Source organism: Laccaria bicolor, genomic scaffold (assembly GCF_000143565.1).
Source record: "Laccaria bicolor S238N-H82 LACBIscaffold_8 genomic scaffold, whole genome shotgun sequence".
Lineage (NCBI taxonomy): Eukaryota > Fungi > Basidiomycota > Agaricomycetes > Agaricales > Hydnangiaceae > Laccaria > Laccaria bicolor.
In genome coordinates this window covers 1,201,880-1,223,909 of record NW_001889879.1, presented here as the reverse complement: position 1 = coordinate 1,223,909, position 22,030 = coordinate 1,201,880, and the positions used below count along the sequence as shown (strand labels likewise).

General features: G+C 48.3%; 7 protein-coding genes across 7 annotated transcripts; 2 read left to right on the top strand and 5 right to left on the bottom strand.

The window, feature by feature from the left end:
• Positions 1–2,125: 2,125 nt before the first annotated feature.
• On the bottom strand, positions 2,126–3,934 carry LACBIDRAFT_325808 (uncharacterized protein; the record flags this gene model as incomplete). Its single annotated transcript, XM_001879260.1, has 7 exons — positions 2,126–2,205; positions 2,342–2,494; positions 2,548–2,665; positions 2,715–2,847; positions 2,896–3,334; positions 3,733–3,814; positions 3,932–3,934. 7 exons carry the CDS (start codon positions 3,932–3,934, stop codon positions 2,126–2,128), a joined length of 1,008 nt encoding a protein of 335 aa, XP_001879295.1.
• An 803-nt stretch (positions 3,935–4,737) lies between these two features.
• On the bottom strand, positions 4,738–6,585 carry LACBIDRAFT_248682 (uncharacterized protein; the record flags this gene model as incomplete). The annotated part of the gene is made up of 10 exons (XM_001879259.1): positions 4,738–4,825; positions 4,876–5,019; positions 5,072–5,200; positions 5,254–5,335; positions 5,389–5,578; positions 5,632–5,645; positions 5,701–5,824; positions 5,886–6,106; positions 6,245–6,387; positions 6,443–6,585. 10 exons carry the CDS (start codon positions 6,583–6,585, stop codon positions 4,738–4,740), a joined length of 1,278 nt encoding a protein of 425 aa, XP_001879294.1.
• A 2,391-nt stretch (positions 6,586–8,976) lies between these two features.
• On the bottom strand, positions 8,977–9,895 carry LACBIDRAFT_318240 (uncharacterized protein; the record flags this gene model as incomplete). Its single annotated transcript, XM_001879258.1, has 3 exons — positions 8,977–9,136; positions 9,195–9,233; positions 9,300–9,895. 3 exons carry the CDS (start codon positions 9,893–9,895, stop codon positions 8,977–8,979), a joined length of 795 nt encoding a protein of 264 aa, XP_001879293.1.
• Positions 9,896–10,705: 810 nt separating this feature from the next.
• LACBIDRAFT_325806 (uncharacterized protein) lies at positions 10,706–11,626 on the top strand (the record flags this gene model as incomplete). Its single annotated transcript, XM_001879509.1, has 4 exons — positions 10,706–10,768; positions 10,827–11,065; positions 11,123–11,323; positions 11,383–11,626. 4 exons carry the CDS (start codon positions 10,706–10,708, stop codon positions 11,624–11,626), a joined length of 747 nt encoding a protein of 248 aa, XP_001879544.1.
• Positions 11,627–12,050: 424 nt separating this feature from the next.
• Positions 12,051–12,951, bottom strand: LACBIDRAFT_325805 (uncharacterized protein; the record flags this gene model as incomplete). The annotated part of the gene is made up of 3 exons (XM_001879257.1): positions 12,051–12,147; positions 12,308–12,370; positions 12,503–12,951. 3 exons carry the CDS (start codon positions 12,949–12,951, stop codon positions 12,051–12,053), a joined length of 609 nt encoding a protein of 202 aa, XP_001879292.1.
• Positions 12,952–14,779: 1,828 nt separating this feature from the next.
• LACBIDRAFT_318237 (uncharacterized protein) lies at positions 14,780–15,698 on the top strand (the record flags this gene model as incomplete). Its single annotated transcript, XM_001879508.1, has 4 exons — positions 14,780–14,842; positions 14,899–15,137; positions 15,200–15,400; positions 15,455–15,698. The coding sequence occupies 4 exons, from the start codon at positions 14,780–14,782 to the stop codon at positions 15,696–15,698; spliced, it is 747 nt and encodes a 248-aa protein (XP_001879543.1).
• A 216-nt stretch (positions 15,699–15,914) lies between these two features.
• On the bottom strand, positions 15,915–21,955 carry LACBIDRAFT_318236 (multidrug resistance-associated ABC transporter; the record flags this gene model as incomplete). Its single annotated transcript, XM_001879256.1, has 32 exons — positions 15,915–16,117; positions 16,168–16,282; positions 16,341–16,420; positions 16,484–16,620; positions 16,680–16,817; positions 16,877–16,935; positions 16,997–17,226; positions 17,276–17,290; positions 17,347–17,551; positions 17,610–17,653; positions 17,709–17,898; positions 17,950–18,020; positions 18,077–18,171; positions 18,234–18,279; positions 18,329–18,418; positions 18,474–18,786; positions 18,836–19,072; positions 19,124–19,235; positions 19,287–19,390; positions 19,446–19,496; positions 19,550–19,996; positions 20,053–20,121; positions 20,176–20,242; positions 20,302–20,546; positions 20,602–20,790; positions 20,842–20,876; positions 20,934–20,955; positions 21,010–21,023; positions 21,078–21,257; positions 21,319–21,675; positions 21,734–21,810; positions 21,864–21,955. 32 exons carry the CDS (start codon positions 21,953–21,955, stop codon positions 15,915–15,917), a joined length of 4,329 nt encoding a protein of 1,442 aa, XP_001879291.1.
• Between the last annotated feature and the right edge of the window lie 75 nt (positions 21,956–22,030).

Sequence of the window (22,030 nt, the reverse complement as noted above, 5' to 3'; positions counted from 1 at the left end):
CTTCTCGATACGCTCACGCGCAGGCCGCGACTGGGGATTTTCCGGAGTTCTACAACATTTCAAATTTTTACATCGGGTTTTTCTGGTTTTACTACAAGCAAATTGAAAGAAGCAGAACCCTTTGCCCTCCATGTGCTTCAGCGCCCGATTTCTTCAAGATCTCTCATATTTCTCTGAATTTATCGAAGCTGAAGAATTTCTTTAATTTTCTTGCAGAGGATTCACTGCGCACGCACCACTTCTCTATCGATGTCCCCACGTCCCGCGTCATCTCCGCGACAACGTCCTGCGCGGTGAATGTGCTCCTGGAAAGTGACGCTCCCGTTAAGAGGAGAAACGATCGCCTATCTATGATCTCGGATGGCACTGATGGTCAATTCACTCCGAGTGGCCGTTCAGTCCGTCCTATTGACCTACCCATAGCGGATGTGATGAATGATCTGCTTTTTTATGGGTCATTCTCCCATCGCATTCCAGATTCAAATTGATGATCGCTTGTAATCGTGGACACATTTGAACGGAAACGGTACGATAAGACATCAAAGGGCGAAGAGGGAGGGGCCGACGCCCCGCGTCTAGGCAACAAGTCTCTAACCGTATTTTCGCGCCGACTCCTCAAGTTCCTCCTTCTCCCGCCTCACCAATAATTCAACGACCTATTACAAGGGTCGCTCTATTTTTGACGTTCCGTAGATCTTGAGATCGCAGTGTTCCTAGAAGTCTTGGGTGTCGATGACGATTTCAGTATCGATCGTGGTCGGCACGTTTTGACGCTTCGAAGATGCGCTTCCCGCACCAACCCGTACCTCGCTGCAGATCTACAGATTAAATCCAACCCTCTCACACCGAAGCTTCAACCTGAGCTTGTTTCGCTACAACCCATCCGTGAGCCATGAATTGGCCAGGACAACATTTCCCTGATTCCCTGTCATAAACGAGGCTCAACATAAAAGATAACGTCTATCATATCAATCAGCCGACTCTGAGCCGAGTTGGGTTCTATCAAGGCCTTACACCGCACTGTACTACATGAAAAGCGGGATGCGGGTCCTATCTTCCGATCATCATGCCTCGAGGCAAGTAGACTTATTGTCTGGCTCTGTTGCAAAGCGTCAAGGAATCCCGAGCCCTCCTAGGGTTTATTTAAATGCCTGCTGATGGCCGTTGGTTTTTTTCACTAACACGCCTTGCACACGCGTTACGAGGACCCCTTTGCCGAGCGGTAAAAGGCAACTGCGACCAGATGGATGTCTATGATATCACCAAGCACCACATGCGCCCCCCTCTCGACACATGATATGGGAAGGACACGCCACAGCGCTTGAGCCTCGTTTACTGTGACAAACATTCCCCAGGCTTGCTGGAAGACAGATTAGAGTACACCATTATCTCGAATTGTGAGCTTGATGTTCGTCCTCTGGTTATTATTAACGCGATAACGATTTGGACAGTTGAGTTGGTCAATCAATGCGAAGTTTACTCTCAGACTTTGAGGTACTTTAACGACTAACACCCCCCCCCCCCCGATAGAGGCCCTCTCTTCATCTCCGCCATATTCTTGCGGGACTCGTTGAATCGGATTGTCGAAGCGCGGGGAATGAACCCATTAGCTTTCTGTGAACAAGGTACCATCGATCCAGAGGTTAAGTTATCAAGCGATGATCTTCGTTCAACGTAAATGTCAGTCATCCTTTGAATCACATCTACATATTCATGAAGTACTTCTAGACCCCATCTCCTTATCGACGCGAAAAAACGTGTTTTATGTGCGAGGTCTCTCATCTCAGCTACTTTGCACGTTTGACAACTTATTGGTTCATGTGATGCGTATAAAGACCCTTTGCACATCTGGCGCAAAGTTTCCTTCTGGAAACGACATGCGCGATATTAAAAACATGCACCTTGATGAGATGACCTTGAAATCACGAGTGGTCCAGATATAGAAATTGTCGATGAGATGAAATTGGGCGGCAGGGACGAGACTATGTCTTGTCAATTGCATGCTTCTAGGCAAGCTTATTTGAGCCGTGAGCGTTATGAAAACATGGGAATAGCCGTATTGAGATTTAGGTGAGAAACCTTAGAGTTGATTTCCCAGTTCTAGGAAGCTACAAAATCAAGACTCTTATTTCGGCGGAGAGAGAAATGGGGGAACGAGGCTGAGAGATGCACTCAAATATTTGGGAGTCTTCTCGAGATACAATTCTGTAGATACAAGTGCTTTGTTTCATAATAAAGTTTTATGTCGTCGCTTGAGCGGAATCCCCCTGGTCCTCGTCCTTATCTCTGGCGCTTGTTGATTCGTTATGCTCTTGCCCAACCAAGGTGTCAGGAGACGCACTTCGAACGCGGGAATTCGATGGAGCAAAGATATTGAACGCATGTGGAAAAAGACTTTTGAACGCAGAAACTCGAGCTGAGCGGCGTTGATATTTTTCTGCCTCAAGACGGGCTTTTCGAGCCCACGCTGTTGCCTCTTCGTATTCACGGCGCGCTGACCTCGAAGCGTAAGATTTAAATGGACCATTGAAATAAATCATTATTCACTGGTCAGAGTTAAGAATGGGTATTCGCCGCCCTCATAGGAGAACGCTTTCGCGAGATCTTCCACGTATAACGTAGAATTTGGCTTTCGCGGTTCCATGATTTTACCGTCGTGGAGTGCCTAAAGCACTTCAGAAGGGGGAATGCGATAGGAAAGAACGGAGACATACTACAAGTTGTCCATGATGCTTAGAAGATTCTCGTTCCATTGCAAAAGATTCCCAAATTCCGCTATGCTTGGTGTGCATCTGGAATTTGAGATCCTTAGCCAAAGGATTGCCCGTCGTTCGTCGTGTCACAATACTGGGGAAAGGGAGTTCAGGTCAAGTATTCAACAGAAATTCTACTCACGTTATTGGAGTAACGGGGTAGTGATAGTAATCCCCCCAGCAGCCGTCCTGACGAATTAATCTACGACTCTCAAGCTGCAGAGTAGGAATTGTTTTGGACGGAGAAAGCGGGTCTTCAGGTTTAAGACAGCTCATCAACACATAGCGTGGAGCACCCCAACCGGAGTAACAGTTATTTTTCATCTCTCGCACACGTTCGTTGAAGAAAAGTGTGTGATACGCCAGGACGCCTTCCCATTGGTACTCGTCGACAAGGTGCTGCAGGTGATCCAGATACCAAAAAAGTTGAAGGGGTACGTCGGGAGAAGAGACGAACGAAGAAAGAATCGCAAAGTAGACCTGGAGGGGCACCACGACGGCATTGGGTGTTTTGTACGGCTCGGCTTTCAGTTCCTCCGCTTGTTTCGGGACAGCTGGCAAACACAACTTGTAGAGGTCGCCTGCATTGAAATTATGCGTAATGATGGATGTCATACATTTTTTTGGGACTGAAGCAAAGGCGGAAGTCATGGGGAATTCCATCCAAAAGTTGAGGTGACGGGAAAAAGTCGTGTGTCATCGTGTGAACTTCGAAAAGTCTCACACTTCCATCTCCTGACCTCATGGCAACTCCTTTGCCTCCAGCGAAAGCGCTATCCGTTTTACGTGCAACCTTCGTCAATGTCGAGGAAAAGCTAATTGAATGCAATCAACCATCAACTCTTGGCGCGGGACCTGTACAAACTGCGACCACAGTCTATGTCGAAAGAGGATCTGAGAGAAGCCTCATTGTACAAGAACCCTGGGCCGTTCTACACCCCCTTCACGTCTACTTTGCCATCTTGAGTGAATATCTCACCTATTCGGCAATCAACCTCGTCTTCTTTCGATACCTCAACCACCTGCGGGATCTTATTAACGTCTACGAATGGCCGACGGTCCTTGAATATCACCAATCATATTTTGATCATCGAGTATTTGATATGCGCACATGGGGAGACTACGGGTCTTGGGGCCTGCCAGATTGTAAGCTAATGAACCAGTTAGACTTCACCCACCATTGCACGTCGACTCCTGAAATTACTGTTCCCACTCAGCAATTGAAAGTTGTGGGGTTACCGAGAGGAGCTCCTACTTCCCATAACGTGAGGCCCTCAGACTCATCAGTTCATGTTTTACTCTCAATGCTTATCGAGTCAGATTTATCGTGAGGCGGATAATGGATCCATTTGGTGATAGACATGCTATCCCAGGATGGACAAAGGAGCTTGCCATCTATGAGCAATTTTCACTTTTCAACGACCTCCCTTCCCCCTTTAGAGAAAACTATTTTTACCTGCACTTCGGGGTACGTTTTGTGCATTTTCAATGTAGATGCGCTTCATGGTTACATTGCTTCCCGCAGATCTTTGACGGTACCAATTTAATTAAAGAAAAATCTGAGAGGGGCGAATTCCCTGTAGAAGAGGTCATAAAACTTCTCTCTTATGAGGCTGGTAAAATTCCATTTCTCAATATCGTTGGTCAGTCAGTACACTTTGCATAGCTGACCTCACAATAATTCTTTCGTTATCTCTCAGCTAAGCAAGATTTTGAGAGTTCGAAGAAAGATGCGAAGAAAAGAATCAGGGTTCATGGTAAAGCTAAGTAGCACAAGGTGATGATTAGCAGCTGTCCTAAAAAAAGGCGGGGCATAATTTCAAACGTACTCGCCGTCTGGCGTAAGTTCTCTATGCCCTCAGCTACGGCTCCGTCGTCGACCTTATGGCGAACAGTTGTACATGTACTGGCAAAATATGGACAAGAAGCCGACTAGTTCGTAATGTTACAGTTCTTACTCAGTCAAAATGGCGTGGTCACGGCTTTATATAAGAGAATCACTGAGGCCTCGAATCAGAGATTCAGCAGCTTCGGAGCGTGGCTTGATTGTGCAGTTGAAAGGTAGGGGATATCTATCGGGGAATGAACACATACTTGTGGACTCTATAGAAAGATCACATACGACAGAAGCCCGCTTGTGTAATTCACGTCAATCTGTTCAGGCTTTCCGGATCCATCAAGTGGCGCATTAATATTATACACCGCCAAGACAGACGAGACGATAGAATATAGAGAATTATCGCTCAGGTACCTGCCAGGACACATCCTAGTAGAACCCGGCTATGAATGAATCATTTCAATGCCATTCTTTCACTCACCTTCTGCCGAACCCGAAAGCGGCGACGACTGGATCCCTAACGCTTGGGTCTATTTGACCGTCTTTGAGGTAGCGCTCCGGCCAGAATTCTTCGGGGGCTTCAAATACTTCGGGATCGTGCAAAATTGACCTATACACAACTTTTCAATACTAAAAGATTTTTCACATAGGCGAAAAATGCACCATGCAGCTCCGATGACAACAGTACCTTTCGGAATAAAGTACCCATCATATTCATCATCCTCAGTAGACATGTGTGCAAAACCTGCCACGATGAACAACTGGAGGAGGACTTGAGGACATTGAAAAACCTCTTACCGAGGGGAAGAACCAATTTCCAACGCATCGTTTCCTTGATTATTGCATTTACGTACGGCAAGTAAGGGCGGTCGTTAAAGTCTGGAAGGCGATTTGCTCCGACGACTGCATCGATTTCCGCCTGTGCCTTTCGCAAGGCTTCCGGATACATCGCCATGGCCAAAAAAAAAGTTTGTGTGGTTGATACCGTCTGATTCAGAGTGAGCCGCGTCAAAAGAAATTTCGAAAAAAAATAGGACAAACAGTATCGGCTCCAGCTATTCTCCAAGTGATTGACAATGTGAAGTCAGATCCAAAATTATGATTGCTCACCAATGTATGCTATTGCAGCGGTATTTCGAGAGATAAGCTCCTTCTCCACTTGGCCTAGTTCTTCATTTCCGGGAAATTCCTCCAACAAAGAGGTCAGAACGCAAGGTATCGCCGTTCCCTCCGCCTGAAGATACGATGTTTAGCCTGTTCGATTTGTAGCCGGTGATGTGGAACTAAGGGCTTACCACTTTTTTTTGCACGATTTTTAAAGGTTGATTCACAACTTCAGCATTTATGGCGGCATAGTGAGCAGCCTTCCGCTTGAAATCAGCACCAGGAAACCAGCCTGGCACATATTTCAAGAACGGGAGCAGGTCCACCAAGAAAGTCCCCGGAATTCCAGCCTCGGCAACACCTCGCAGGGCCTCCTCAGCCAAAGTGATATATGGGTCGTTGGATTCCAAGACTGGTAGGCCGTAGGAGATACTCATAATAGTCGATGCAAAAGTGCTGGGAAAACATTGGCCAGGCTATTGACTACGAATGATCATGGCTTACTGTCGGATGTGATGCATAAAATTTTGCGGTGTCGTGAGAAGCCGACAGAGTAAGGCTTGAGATTCTTTCGCCTGGGTCGGTAGATATTTATGCACGGCGTTCGCATGAAAATGCTCGTGAAATGCACGGCGGTGCCTTCGCCACATAGTCCCGTAAGGCATGTTTGGTATATCGTAGCCCCAACCCATTCTATGTAGCAATTCAGATTGCTGCAAAAAAAAGACTTGGACTCAGGGGAACGTACAGCCTCAACATAGGCATGCTCAGCCTGTCTGAGTAATTTGACGATTTCTTGTCTAATATATCATTTACTCTTTGCAAAGATCCCAAAACTAGAAATGGTTGGCCGACAACCTCAAAGTATATGATGTCGCCTGGTAAAAGCATTATGCACGAGCACCAGATCTTAACGCAGAGCGCACCATATTTCTTCAACAATTTATCGTAACCCAGCCATGGTTTATCACCCATTGACGGCACTTCCAACACGGCACCCAGAATGGGGAGTCCCTTGGGACCTGGAGGACGGGGAAGGCGCTTAGCATTTGGCTTCTTCACTCCGATATGCTTCAAGCCCCATAGACCAAACAGCAAGCCTGCGGCAGTGAGGAATGGATAAAACTGGATCGTCTCCATCACACCCAATACTGCAGTGCCGGGAAAGCCTGAAGCAGGTATGTCGTACATGATGGTTGCACTGTAAATGCAGCAAGGGGGTAGTGATTGCCTCACCTGGAGCTCCGAGTGGTCATGTCGATTTAGTTAAATATGATGACACATATCCCAGGATTCAGAAAACCAGGCCCATGACTAAGGTGCTGGTCAGAATATTCCTTATCGCTTCCGATAAATCCGTCTGGAAGACGATACACCTGCGGAGCCTCCGAGTCGACGTCAGGACTGGCGCGCGTGGAAGTACAACGGGATCGGGGCATTTGCCAGTGCTTTGGTTCAGCAAAACTCAGACCTTTGGCAGGGATACCAAATTCAAGGAAATGCCATTTTTCGGAGTGTTGGGACTGGCTGGGTTTCGCTGGGCTGGGGCAAACGGCGACATGACGCTGGGCCAAGTCACGTCAAATCTTCTTGTACTGTGGGAGTGGGAGTTTACTTACTTTAATAGGACTAGTACACAAACGTTCATTGTAAGCTGTCGACCAACTAGAATTCATGTTGGGCGTTCAGATCATGTCCTGTCAGTGTCGAAATCATCTACTTGTGAGAGATTTTGAATGAGGCGGCTCAATCAGAGCCCACGAATAAGTGACTCAGCGACCTTAGAGGTGCAAGATATCACTATTTGTTTCCCGGTTTGCCGAGATTAAAACACGTACGACAAGACTTGCTGCTAATATAATCTGCCTTCGCTTTCGTCTGGATAGTCCAAGTTCATCCACCGGCGCTTAGATAGACGGGGCCACCTTGTGGCACAGCAGAGCCCATATGCGTCTGTCAATGACAATCTCATGCCTCAGGTCAAAACACTCACCTCCGGCTGCCGATCCTATTCCCAACCGCTGGATCGAGTCTGACACCTGTGTCTATTCTATAATCCTCGAGATAGCACGCTGTTGGATGCGATGCATACTAAAAATGTCGAGCGTTACGCAGAAGCATGCTTGCGTTTCTTTCTTTCGCTTGGGTAGGTGGACGAAGGCGCTCTGGTTAACTGCTTGGCGTTGTCCCCCATACAATGCCATAAGGCAGCAGCGCCTATCAGCGAGCTGCCAGTAAAGAATCGGGTCAATCGTGAGCCGCAAACGTTTAGTCCACAGCAGAAATCGCCATGTTTTTTGAAACCATTTGTCGTACACTAACCAAGGATTGTCGCTTCGTGCGGGCGTCCAACATAGCTCCCAAGGTGAGGAGGCCCCTTGGACCCGAGAGATGGGCAAGCCACTTGAGATCTCGTTTCCTCGTCACAAAGTTCTTCAGATGCCATCAACAAAACAGCAAGCCTGCGACAGCGAAGTATGCACGAAACTGGGTGGTCAACGTCTCCATAGCGAGTAAGTATATGACCTACAACTTCAAATTGACATGGAAGCTTGGTTAAATGGGGATAACATCTCTGAGCTTAGAAAGATCAGACCAGTAGGTGTTCGTCAAGGCAGTCACCGTCGTCTTCCGATACATATCGATGGCATCCGCTTCGGCTGCCTGGATTCTGTGGGTTCAAACATAGATCTTTTGGCAAGAAACTGAAAGCGATTTTAGAGTGCCGACAGTGACAGACAAAACGTTTCCGTTGAACTAGCGGAGGCTCGCCATGATCATGAGTGAGGTCGGTTGACCGGTGTGGGAATTTCCAGACAGCAGGTGGTCTTGAAACCCACAGCGGACTTGTGATGGGCTCAGGAACCGCCGACGAAGGAAGTAAAAAGAAAATTTACAAACAACCAGGATTCGCAACAACAAACTCCGAATGTTGCTGGTGGCTGGCAATAAGCAGGATCATCGCAAAAAGAATGAGTCGACCCAGGCTCGAACTGAGGACCTTCTGTGTGGACGATATCCAAGTCGTGTTAGACAGATGCGATAACCAACTACGCCATCGACCCGCTGGATGTAAGTGTAATAGATGCGATCTAGAAGACAAAGGCTCCAAATAATAGTAAAGAAGGCAATTGGACTCCTGGTAGAAGGGATGCTTTACAAACTCAATAAATCTCAAGTCGACAGTTTTCGAGAGGGTAGCCATGATGTATACGGCAAAGAGGAAATGCACGCCCCATTTTGCGTGATTCTCCCATGAACAACACCATAAGCCAAGCATTATTACTCAAAGAACGCTACCTGTTCCTCCTTCCCCAACCCTGTGCGTCCCCTCCAATGATTTCTAAGCAAAGGAGGGTCTGAAGGCGTAAAAGGCCTCCTGGGGCTCGCAAGGACGGCGGTGAGTAAGTCGGGGACAGTCTCTGGTGTTACCCGTCCCAACCTGTAAGTAAATATGAAAGTCAGACACTGAAACAAAGAAAAGTAACATGCGGACGTGCCATTCGCCGTGCGGAAAAACTAAAACGTTCGCAGCGTATCTGCACAAACGAAACCCTCGAGATCAGAGAACGGAAGAATGAGGAGAAGGAATATTTAATACGCACTGGTGCCCACCAACATGCCCCACCTCCCCAATCCTAACCCTGTCCGCGCTTAACCCCCTCTCCATCACTTCCTTCTTCAAAGCACTAACAACCTTCTGACCCATGTCGCCGCACCTACAATCCCGCTCACCGTGCGTACACACGTACAGATGGATCTCCGTGTCTTCACGAGGGTGACTGGGATGCAGACCCTCGGCGTGTTCCCTCAACACGGCATCCACACTGTCCACGTCCTCCAACACAAGGTTTTGGAGGTCCAAACGCCCACCCAAGGCCGAGAACACAGTGGCACCCTGCGGCGCGTCCACACTATCATCTCCTCCTTCGGACCACGAAAAATTGACGATCCCGCCCCACTTCGACGCGCGTAGTTGTAAAGCGCGCTGCAGAGTCGTCGTCATTCTCGAGGGGAACTTGGTAGGTGGTATTGGAGAGTGTAGGAAGATGTAGCTACGATGTGAGGCAACCGTGCCGTAGAGGGGCTTCTCCTCTGTCGATAGATCCTGCTCGGATGATACCGCTGGCGCGGTTGTTCCCATTGAACGCATGAGCAGCGTACGCGGAAAGTTTTGGAGACAGCGGCAAAGGCTCCTCATCGCTGTCGTTCGTAGCGAGTGCGGTGGGTGCAAGGTTGGCGTTGGAGTTGCATGTTCAAGTGGTCCGGGGATGGTAGATCATTTCGCCGACCGACGCGTCGGCTTAGCGCCGACGATGATCTCCCACGTGCTCTTGGACCAACGCCCCCAATGCCACGCAGTAACGCACCTTTGGCCATCGTGTTGGTGCAAAAATTCAAGCAAGGAGCCCTTCAACGATGAGCCCATCCAAAGCATCTTTTCGCTTGAGCGGCACCTAGGCTCGGTGCACTGGTATTTGCCTAGTCTCTCTGACACTGACACTCATGTATGGATGACTTTTTCTAGACGAAATAAACATGGGTGGCATGAATGGCTTGTACCTATAGGTATACGCAAGGTATACGCGAAACAAGAGTCTCCTTTTTGGCAACTAATTGCACGTCAATGTCCAATCCGGTCTGACTCGTTGCAAGGGCCAGGAGTGAAGGTGGTCGTTCTCTGCGGATAATCAAGATCAATTTTCAGGCCTCTTGGCTGTAGCTTACACTGGCTGATCGGAAAGGCTAGAACTATTGACTCACCCAAAACGGAATCGACCGACCTCGGGCATCGGGCAAACACCAAATACTTCGATGGTCTTTTACTAAGAATATACTTACCAACGCTTCCTACGTTAAAGTATCCCCGGCCGAATGATTCAATCGGTGCTTTTGGCCAGCGCTATGTCTTCGTCAGCTGCGACACCGTTTTGGCTTTATAAACCCTCCAATCCAACCCCTTCAACATCCAACACATCCGATTACAGCCCAACAAATCTCCAATTACAACATGCCTTCCTGGTTAATCACCGGTGCAAGCAGGGGTATTGGCCTCAGCATTGTTTGCCATCTCGTACGTCCTAACCACCGCTGAACGTGCGCTTCTCCCCGGACTAACATATTATTTCTAGTTGAAAGAGGAGGGTAACTTCGTCATCGCCACTGCGCGCGATCTCAGCGGCAAAGGCCTCCAAGACCTCGCCTCGAAATACCCTAAGACCCGCCTCGCTCTCGTTGAGCTCAACGTCATCGACGTCGCGAGCATCAAGAAAGCCGCGGAGAAAGTTGGAACGCTCCTTCCCAACGGTCTCGACTACTTGATCAACAACGCGGGCATCATGCCACAGCCCATGACTTCCTTCGAGGACCTGTGCGTTCCCCTCTACTGAATATTTATATGGTCAACGCTTATGCTACACAAATTTAGTGACCTGAAGCTATTCGCAGACGAACTCAGCTTCAGCACCATCGCCGTTATTCAAGTGACTTCCGCGTTCTTGCCCTTGGTGAAGAAATCCGCTGTGAAGAAGATCATCTTCTTGACATCTGTCCTTGGCTCACTCGAACTTGGCGGATCGTGGCCATTTATCACCAACTCCTACTCTATCTCCAAGGCGGCCTTGAACATGTCAGCATCCCGGTATTCTCTATGGTCTACTGATATTGTCTGACGTTTCTGTTCAATAGGCTGGCTCGAAAGTGGGGTGCAGTTCTCAAGCACGAAGGCGTTACAGTTGCTCTCATTCACCCAGGTTGGGTACAGACCGACTTGGGTGATGAGATCAAGGAGTGGATGGAGACGTACGCTAAGAACGTTCCCCAGATCACTACCGCTCAGTCGTCTGCGGGAGTTGTCGCTGTAGCGAAGAGCGTAACTATTGATTCTACGGCTACCTTCTATAACTACGATGGTAGCAAACTTCCTTTCTAAGCGCACTTGACCTGTACTCTGATTTCGGACAATGATATGTGTGAACTGCCCCCATTGATCAACTAAGATTATCGGCACTCGGACTCGAAACTCGATCGTGAACTAGGTATGATGAGTTATGGAAAGTTCAAGGCCGTCGCGTCTAAGGCTGTCCAGTTCCTCTTGTATATCCGGACTGATAACAAAGTGAGAGAAACTTGTCACATTCACCGATTGGATCTGAGATACTGTCATTTGTTCAGAGTCCAGTCCGACCAGTCGCAAATCGCACTGTAGAAATCTGTACACAAGGACATCTCGGAACAAATGCATGTGTTGAGTGAGAGAAGTGGGGCCACAATACGTGAAGTGTTGCAGATTGGGGAGGAGAATATCCCCATGAGGAGAGTAGAGCCGCTGTAGGAGTTCTTCATTGAAAAACTCGTCACCTGAAGACCCGTTGCAGAAGTCGAGGGATAAGTTTTTGACCGATGGGATGTTTTCGAGAACTTGAGTCAAAACGCGGTTGTCTGAGGGCTGATCTGTGTTATAATAGAAAGTGAAACTTTCCAACAGTTTCGAGGAACGAAATGGTTTCACGATTTGGAAAAGGAAGGCCTCTTCAGACGTGGACCCAAACGGACCGGCGAGGGAGACCTCACGCAAAGAGGGAAGTTTGACTTGCTCTAAAATCCAACTCACTTCGGAGTGTATGGCATAAAAGTTGAGCGCGAGATATTCCAGACGTTCCAGCACGGAAACTTGCTGACGGAATAATTCTATATCCAACGGATCCTCGGAGAAATCTGGATCAATTCCTTCGAAGGTGCAGCGGATTATCGGAGGGGCATTGGAAAATTTTGACGCATCTCGTCCGTGGAACAGCTGTCTATTAACAACTCCTGCATTTGATGCCATGGGGCTAGTATATCAGACAGGCCGAAGTTGTATAGATGAAGGACTGAGAGTTGTGGGGCCATTGATAGATCCAATTGTTGCTCAACTGTCAAATGGACAGTAGCAGCGGTAAGAAGGGGTAGAGATTTTTTGACACTGGGAATGGCGTCGAAACATCGACACGCGGTGTCGGGGAACATGAATCGTACTTCTTTCCATCGCGCCGAGAATGACGCAAGTAAAGTTAGAATTTCTACCGGATGACGAGAGACCCATAGCATTAGATCGTCGGTTGCGTCAAGAGAAAAGGAGATGGGATAATTCGCAGCCCTAGATAGCCAATTACGAAGAAGATCGGTTTGAGCTTTGTAGCGAGCTTTTCTTAGCCAGAGGCGGATAATAGTCCAAAGAATGGGGTCGACCAAACGAAAGATCTGAGACTCTGGCATATTTTGCCTAGAAAGAGGGGAGTTTTGCCCGCCTCCTCAGTTAAGTTGCCGCCTGTTACCGGGCCCAAGGTTCTGTAGAATATCTCCGTCTTTATCTCTGCTGGGAGTTGATTGATCGGGGATAGAGAGTTTAATTGTGAGCGTAATCGTCGACGCTCCTCTTGTTGTTTTAGAAGAACGGCCTGCGTTTGCGCTATTTCCGAATCTAAAGCGCCTGTTTGTAGGAGTCAACCGTCCTTTGTCCTGGCATCCCCGGAATGATCAAGACGTTCTGGCATGTTTCTGGTAAGTATATCCTGGTCAATGTTAGATCCCCTTCGTTAACCCGAGAGAAGAATATTCTCACCTCGCAATGTGCAACGGCTGCAAGGCAATGAGTTTTAGTGAACGACGATATGGTCGAAAACAGTCTTTTTGTCAGAACGTGCGTGGGAAACGTCATGATATCACCTGAGGTCGACGCCATGCACCTCCTTATACACACGTTGACTGGGAAGACCTTCACGCTCGAGGTCGAGAGCTGTGACTATGTGGGGAATGTTAAAGCTAAAATACAGGACACAGAGAAGTTCGTTTATATGTATCCACACTGGTGATGCCACTAATACTGATGCATTGTTCACTCCCAGCATCCCTGTCGATCAACAACGTTTACATGCTTTAAAATGCTCATGTTAATATCCGCATTGACTACATTCTCAGGCCTCATTTTCAGGAATCGTCAACTTGACGATACTCTCATGATCGCGGACTACCTCATCGAGAAAGAATCCACGGTTCAGCTCCGTAAGCAATACTCTGTTATTTCTTTGCCGCTCTGATTTCCAATGCAGTTTTTCGTCTCTCCGGTGGAGGCTATCCGCAATGTATATTGACGAAGGCCGGAGAGCTTAACAACGACCGGGAGACCGTCGAGTCCAAGTTCTACCCTCTCTATGACAAGATTTTGAATTACTGGTTCCCTCCCGCTGACGGCTATGATGTCTGCCCTCAGTGGACTCTCCCAGACATCCGAAAATCGGTCGATTTTACCATTACGTTTGTCATTGAGCTTCACCAGCGACCGTTACTTCTGGTCGAGATCAGGCCCCCATCGGACTTTCACGTAGACTCGGGACGAGAAGCAGCTATCATTCAAATTAGACAGCGTCTAGATGAAATTGGCCCGACTAACCAGCATCTGGATCGACTATATGCAATTTCGGCAATTGGGAAGAAGTGGAGAGCATGTTATGTTTCGAAGGGCGACGATAGCAGGGGTGGACAACCCGTACGTGGTGTTGCTAATGCGGTCTCGTTGAGGTCTGCAGACATCGATTGTTGGAATCCTGACATTACATCCGACGAGTCTTTCACTGCGCTCCAAGAAATAGTGACGACAATTAAAGGTTATGCCTAGTCCTTTCTTACCGATTCATCCTTTGCTGCCCAACACAGCTGAACTGTCCACTCTCCATGGGTTTCCATCCGCTCAGTGCATAGATGGATATAGATGCCTAGTTGTTCGGTCGTTTGCCTCGATCCGGAAGCCCCTAACTAAGCAAGGTCGATGAGCGGAGCGTTTTTGGATTCGATTCCTCGATAAGTGGCTGTGCCAACTCATCTCCAAAGTAAACTGGGCGTTGGCCCCACTGCACCATGTGGACGACCCCTCCCAATGACTTCCTAGCCAATGCATCCAAGTAACTTGTGTCTACTAAGGAGTCCAACCGCTGCTTCTTTTTCGTCAGCTGCATCATGCGGCGTCTGGCCGGTGGCCCTATAAGCCCCACCAACTAAAAACCAACTCATCACTCCACATCTCGACAACTCTAGAAATTCGAACATCATGCCCTCCTGGTTAATCACTGGTACTAGCAAGGGTATCGGTCTCGGCATTGTATGCCATCTGGTACGTTTCTACTACTGCCAGTGCTTTCGTTACTTTTACCAATGAGCTATCGTAAGTTGAAAGAGGAGAAGAACTTTGTCATTGGCACGGCTCGCGACCTCAGCGCCAAGGCGCTGCAAGAGCTCGCTGCAATATACCCCAAGAATCGTCTTGCTCTCATTGAGCTCGACATTACGGACGTCACGAGCGTCAAGAAAGCCGCAGAGGAAGCCGCTGCCCTTCTTCCTAACGGGCTCGACTACTTGATCAACAACGCGGGCATCAGCCTACAGATTATGACTCCCTTTGAGGACCTGTGCGTTTTCCATCTCGGACCTTGCCCCATTCCTTGCTGAGGCTAGCTCTGTTGAACGCTAGTGACATGAAGCTGTTCGCAGAAGAACTTAACTTCTACACCGTCTCCGTCATCCAAGTGACGACCGCGTTCCTTCCCTTAATCAGGAAGTCCGCTGTGAAGAAGATCATATTCATCACATCTATCCTTGGTTCGCTTGAGACAAGCGGGTCATGGCCTTTGATTGGCAACTCGTACTCTATCTCCAAAGCGGCCTTGAACATGTATGTCCCTTTTCCGTCATTCTTCCTCCCTGCATTAACGTTTTTGCTGACTAGGCTTGCCTGCAAGTGGGGCGCGGCCCTCAAAAATGATGGGATTATTGTTGCTCTTGTTCACCCAGGTTGGGTACAGACCAATATGGGGGATCCGTGCAAGGAGTGGGCGGAGACGTACGCTCCAAATATTCCCCAGATTACCGTTGCCCAATCATCTGCGGGCATTGTGGAAGTCGCGAAGAGCATCACTATCGAAGCTGCGGTTCCTTTCTACCAGTATGATGGCAGCAGACTTCCCTTCTGAGTGTATTATTGGTACGCATAGTTGACGTTTCCTGGCGGTAGTATGTACTATGTATTCCCGAACTGCTCGTGATTGCTCCGATTTATATACATGACAGTCGTGATACAATCTTCAAAACGCCAAGTCAAATCTACTACGATGACCTCAATTGCCACATTATGGTATCTGGGATATAAATATACTATAAAGCCATTCAAAGATCAGTGTACGGCAACTCTATGCCTCATCCAGGGCCTTCCCTTCCTCTCTAGGTTCCACCACCCCGTTTTCGGCGCGTATCCTGACAATATCTGCCCTCTGCAAATTCGCCTCTTCGCACAAGGAACGGAAGATAGAGGTTTCTTCATCGAAAAGGTTCAATACTGTGTCGAATTCAGCGACCTTGCCTCCATCCATCACGAGAACGCGGTCGTAGTAAGCTAAAGGCAGCAACGTTAGTAGGTAGGAATCAAGCGGAAGGCAGACATACCAATGGTATTCAAACGATGAGCGATACAAAGTAAAGTGGACGACGCGAATTCAGTCTGGATCGTCCGCTGGAGCTTGGCGTCTGTCTCGACATCTACACTGCTCGTAGCTTCGTCCTGAATGGTGGGAAAGTAAGTATCCAATCAGCGCGAAGATCGTGGAGGAACAACGCACAAGGACGATGATACGACTGTTCTTTACCAAGGCGCGACACAACGCCAGAAGTTGTTTCTCCCCAGCGCTGTAGTTTGACCCTACACAGTCGAGTTTGATTAGTTACTACTAAGTCAAAGTTCAATTGTTGAGACAATACACACCCTCATCACCCACAGTCGCGTTCAAGCTAAACTTTGCATCTGCCACAGGATCTGTAGGCGCTCCTTCACGGGGGAGCAACCATGCCCTCTGCAAGACGGAGATGAGTTCGGCGTCGGTGCATAGGCCTTGCGGGTCTCTGGACATAGCAGGTCAGTCCGTAGTGATCAGAAAGATAGTGGGACAGGAAGAACACACAGATTTTCACGTAACGTCCCCAGGAAGAGTGTGCTATCCTGTGGAACGAGGGCTAATCGCCAACGGAGGGTGTCCAAACCCACGGTTTGAATGTCAACGCCGTCAATGTCGATTGTTCCACGCTGCAGTTCTACGGTGCTATAAAAATATGGCTCTGGTAAGCAAAGGCAGAGGTAGGAAGCAAAGGTAGCACAGACCGAAAGAGGGCTTGAAGCAGCGAAGATTTACCAGCTCCCGTGCGTCCGACAATGCCAACCTATGCGAGAGCGTATTTGTGAGACGAAACTCATATGATAACAGTATCAAGAACAACAAACCTTTTCTCCAGGCTTCACTTGGAAGCTGATGCCCTTCAACACCAACGGAAGGCCTGGTCGATAAGCCATTTCCACATCCGAGAACGTAACCATCCCCTTTGATGGCCAGCTTGGCGGAGGGTCATCAGGTTTCACGAATTCGCCCTCAGCTGGCAGTTCAGAGTAATGTAACACCCTCTCTACGGCGTTCATGTTCTGCTCGTTCTCTGCGAATTGTGATACCATGTCCGCTGTAAATGGTCAGTTAGTTGCCAAATGGAGGCGAAGAATAAGACATACAGAAGATCTGGGTAACTACACTCTAGTTAGTCTTTTTCAAATGTTAAACTTGAAGGAAGGGAGAAACGCACTGCTCAATGTGTACGACAAAACGACTCCAATCTTTGCAGGGTTGACTGTATGTCGGAACCCAGCAGCAAACAACCCAATCCCGAAGATGAGGACGTTTCCAAAGAGGTCAAGCCGGACTGCCAGCCAGCGCTGGATGGAGATGGTCATGTAGTACGCGCGATTCTCCATGTCTAGTCCTTTTTCGGCGTCTTTGACTGCTCGGTTCTACAGATTCACAAGATGAATAAACCAAAACTGCGAGTAGAAACAGAGTTGGACTGACCTGTTCTCTATACGCTCGGATCGTGGAAAGACCAGTCAATGTTTCTGTATCACGCACATCAGCGAATGGCTCAGTTGAGTGTGAGATGGAAGGACATACCGGAATATGACGCATATAATGCAGACCTCATGAGTGAATCAAGTCGTTTGGTTTCTACAGAGGATCTTCTATAGAACATGGATACCAGCCAGTACAAGACCGCCATGGGTGCGAAGATGATACCCAAGTACGGGAACGTGTAGAATACAAGGCCTACTGTGCCCAAGACAGAGCTAAACGTGTTGAGGAACTGAAAATTCTAGTCAAGGAAAAGATTGTCAAGGATATGCGGGGTACTTACCTGGAACAGAGTCATTGACAGCTGCGTGTCAAGGGTATCTTGGTCCTTTGACAATCTAGATAAAATGCGCCCTGATAACGAAGTCCCAATGAGTGTTTCGATGGAAATGAGACTGAAAGAAGCAAACCCATGGGAGTGGTATCAAAGAAAGATGCAGGAGAGCGCAAAACACCATTGAGTGCTGCTTTGAAAAGATTCAAGCCAGCGATCAAACTTGCAAGCCTATATCAACGAAGGGGAGTCAAAAAAAAGGGGGGGCCAACAGATACTGATAGGTTACTGACGCAAATGCAGCGCTGACAAGAAAGGTAAATATAGCTTGAGCCACACCTATGACACACTTAAGAAGAGGAAGGGATAAGAGGGCATAGAGACTCACCAAGCGAAGCATATACGGCCATGTAGTCAGCTTGTCTAAAGCCAGGTATGCTATTGGCTGTCCAGAACCCAAGAAAAAGATTGTTCGCAACTGTAAGGGAAAAGTCATCAGCTCTCCACATACGTCAAAGGCAACGATGACCAACCTTGAGCCCCCTGAGTCACAGTCAACAGCAGCAGAATAGTGGGCGCCCACACGACCCCCCCAGCGAACCTGAGGTACTTGCGGTACACCTCCCACGTCACGGACCCCGTGTTCCTCTCCTCCATCTGCATCAACGCATTCTGAGCCCTTTTGGATGCAAAAACACCATCCTCCGCGCTCTCATCTGCTGCAAATCCCTTGGTCTTGCGCGATCGTTTGCCAGCAAGGGAGGCTTCATCCAAGTCCTCTTCAAGTTCCATGCTACCATATTCCTCGATGAGGCGCGAAAACACAACACTGTTCGCTGTGAGGTCCTGCAAAACGGTTAGGGCTGCGTTGACGCACAACAGATATTGAACTCACTTCATATGTTCCTTGTTCAATGATGACCCCGCCATCCATGACGTAGATGTAATCCGTTTTATCAAGAACGTGCAGAGCGTGTGTAACGAGGATTCGTGTCCGATTCGCCAGGGGACCTTTGAGGAGACAGTTCTCGAGAATGGCCCTGCCGACGTAGGCGTCCACTGCGGACAAGGGATCGTCGAGTAGTACGATGTCCGACTGGGAATATGCTGCTCGGGCTAATGAAACGCGGGCCTGCAAAGAATGTGTTAGAGACGCGTTTGTCATAGGCAACACGCACCATACCTTTTGACCACCACTCAAGTTAATCCCCTTCTCCCCGATCTCAGTGTCTTCACCGTGAGGAAGAACCTCGAGATCGTGATCCAAACTACAAGCGCTGATAACTTCACGGAATCTGTAAGGAGTGTTAGTCCACTACATCTTAGTGATCAAAAAAAAACCTAACCTCTCCTCGTTGTGTTCCTGTCCAAAGAGCACATTTTCACGAAGAGTCGAATTTCGAATCCAAGGTGTTTGAGGTGCGTAGGCAACTGAACCGCCAAACGTAATCTGCAACGGCAACGAGAGTCAAGGTACGTTCGCCAAAGGGAGCAGAGGCACTGACCTCTCCCCTCGTTCGCCTCATCTCTCCGATCAACGCCTGAAGCAAAGAGCTCTGCGGAGCTTGTCAGTGAATGAAGAAGAGACAACGAGAATTATAAAGCGAACCTTTCCTGACCCAACACGTCCCACAATCCCCACAAACGCGCCGTTGGGGACCCTGAACTGCAAATTATTCAATTCAAACGGCTTTTTCTCCTCCTCGTCCTTCTCCTTTTCCTTTTCCTTGGTCTTTTCATCTCCAGGCTTCACATCCGCAGTAGTAGCCGGCAACAAGTTGGACTTGCGCTTACTCCACCGATTCGTTGTTGCGCCTCCCTTCCCAGCACCAAGAGCAGCAAACTTGGATTCCGCACCCTTACCCGTGACGCTCAACACCGTCTCCCACGCGAAATCACCGTCGACCTCGACTGCCAATTTGACGTCGTCTTTGATCTTGTATGGCTCGTCCAGCTCTTCGGCTGTTAGGAATGTGCCGATGCGCCCGAGGGCGACCATTGCGTCTGTTAGGGAAACGAGCACGATGGGAAAGAAGATTAGAGGCATTCGGATGATCTGCGAGTATGAGCGTTAACGACTTGCTTGTAGATGAAATGGAAGTCGGGGCTTACGTTGAATAGTTGAAGAGAGCTGAATATGACGGCAACGTTGAGGTCATGTCCGCTTAAGCTGTAAGTAATCTTTGAAAAAAGATATTAGATTATGGAGAACTCGAACGTTTTCGAACAACTTACGAATGACAGGACTGAAGCTAAGATAGGGATGAACGTCATCAGCGCTATAATCGTCGACCGTGCAACACTTGAAATCAAGACAAATAAGAATACAAAGCAAAGTTAAACCAATAACCAACCACTCACGCCGATTTCCGAATAGTAGAAACCTCCTTGCTCCTAAGATTCCCAATCTGTTGCGTATAAAAGTCTTCCCACCCATAGAGCTTGATAAGGCGAATGCCTTGAAGAACCTCAGTGGTCAACCTCACTCGCTTATCAGTCAACTTGACGCCCTTTTTCCGCTGGTTGAACATGACTCTGACGAGCATGATCTGGAGTGGGAATCCGAGGATGAGGACGCCCAGACCGACGAGTGCTGAGTACCCAAGCTGTGAAACATATATGTAAGTACCAATACATATATAGGGGAAGGGAGGAACTAACGTTTCCGATGAGCAATCCGATGCCAATGGCGAGTTGTATCGGGGACACCCAAAGGTTATGTCCGAATGCTGAAAACCGATCTAGCCTTGCAGAATCCGTTGAGATCATTGTGGTGATCTGTCCGACGCTGTGATTGACGCGTCCTCGCCCTGAGAGGCGCAGAGATTTTCGGAAGACGCTGCCTATGATCTTTGAGAGACGTCAGTACGAGAGGAGGAATGGAGAGGCAGAAGCACGGACCCCCGTACGGACAGACAAGCCTACGGCCATGCTAGCTGTGAGAAAGAGTGTTCAGCAAAAGACGTCAAAGAGACAGAAAGATTGGTGATTACTTTGCATATAATGGTTCGTCATCTGTAGAAAAGTAAATCAGTTCTCAAACGTTCCTCCTACGCCTTCGTAACTTACCAAACTCGCGACCTCTGTAGAAATCTAACATCAGTTCACAATCTCCACGCAAAGTCGCTCTCACTCACCCTGCATTGCGAAAAGCGCTACAGCCAATCCTATCCCATAGCCAATACCTTTAGGCTTCTTGAAACCCTGTGCAGCAGCAGCCGACAGTTCACCATCGGAAAGTCGGGAGTAGATATACGACTCGGTCAACCACGTCAAGATAACCTTGTTCAACAAGGGCGTGGTGGTTTTAAGGGTATCTTCACGAAAATAACTTGATCAACAGATGGTCAAAGTAACAACACATCATGAATAACGCACCAGAAATAAGCTTCAAAATTCCACTGAACCAGATCTGATAGAAAAAAGTTGCGTGAATGGCTTTGAATAACGATCCGTCGTATTTCGGTTTCTTTCGTCCTGACTTCTTACTTCGGCGAAACCAAGAAGATCCTTTCTTCTCGGTATTCGAAAGATTTTCAGGATCTATTTTCGTTTCATCCGTCTTTGCGTCGGCAGCTTTTTCGTCTATATCTTCTCCGACAACAGCACCCTCTTCTTTGATGGCTTCCCTCATAAAGCGCGGTCGTTTTTCTGGAGGACATCGATTATAGAACCTCGTGGTGAGGTCATCGGTAATAGTGGATGTTAGTCGCGCGTTCGGAAGTTGCCATAGATCTGTAAGTTTGCTTTACTTAGCATGATCGAGTGGCATTCAACAGGCAAGGCAACGCACCCTCTTTCTCTAGTGGTCTGGAAAACCCAACTTCAAGGAAAGGATTCAACCAATAGAACACGAGTTTCGACAACAAACTGGAGCGCGTCATTAGAAGGCAATCAGCGCTCAAAATAAGGTGATCTCGTACGACGCGGAGCCCTGTGGAAGAGTGTGGCCTTCTCCGAATGATGGAGGTGCGGGGGTAGGTTTGAAAGGATTATTCCAAGGGATCTTCATCATAAAACGGTATATTCTTGGATACCAGATGGTGAGATGCCAAACTGGCCCCCCACGTCCACTTGTTCACGGTTTTGA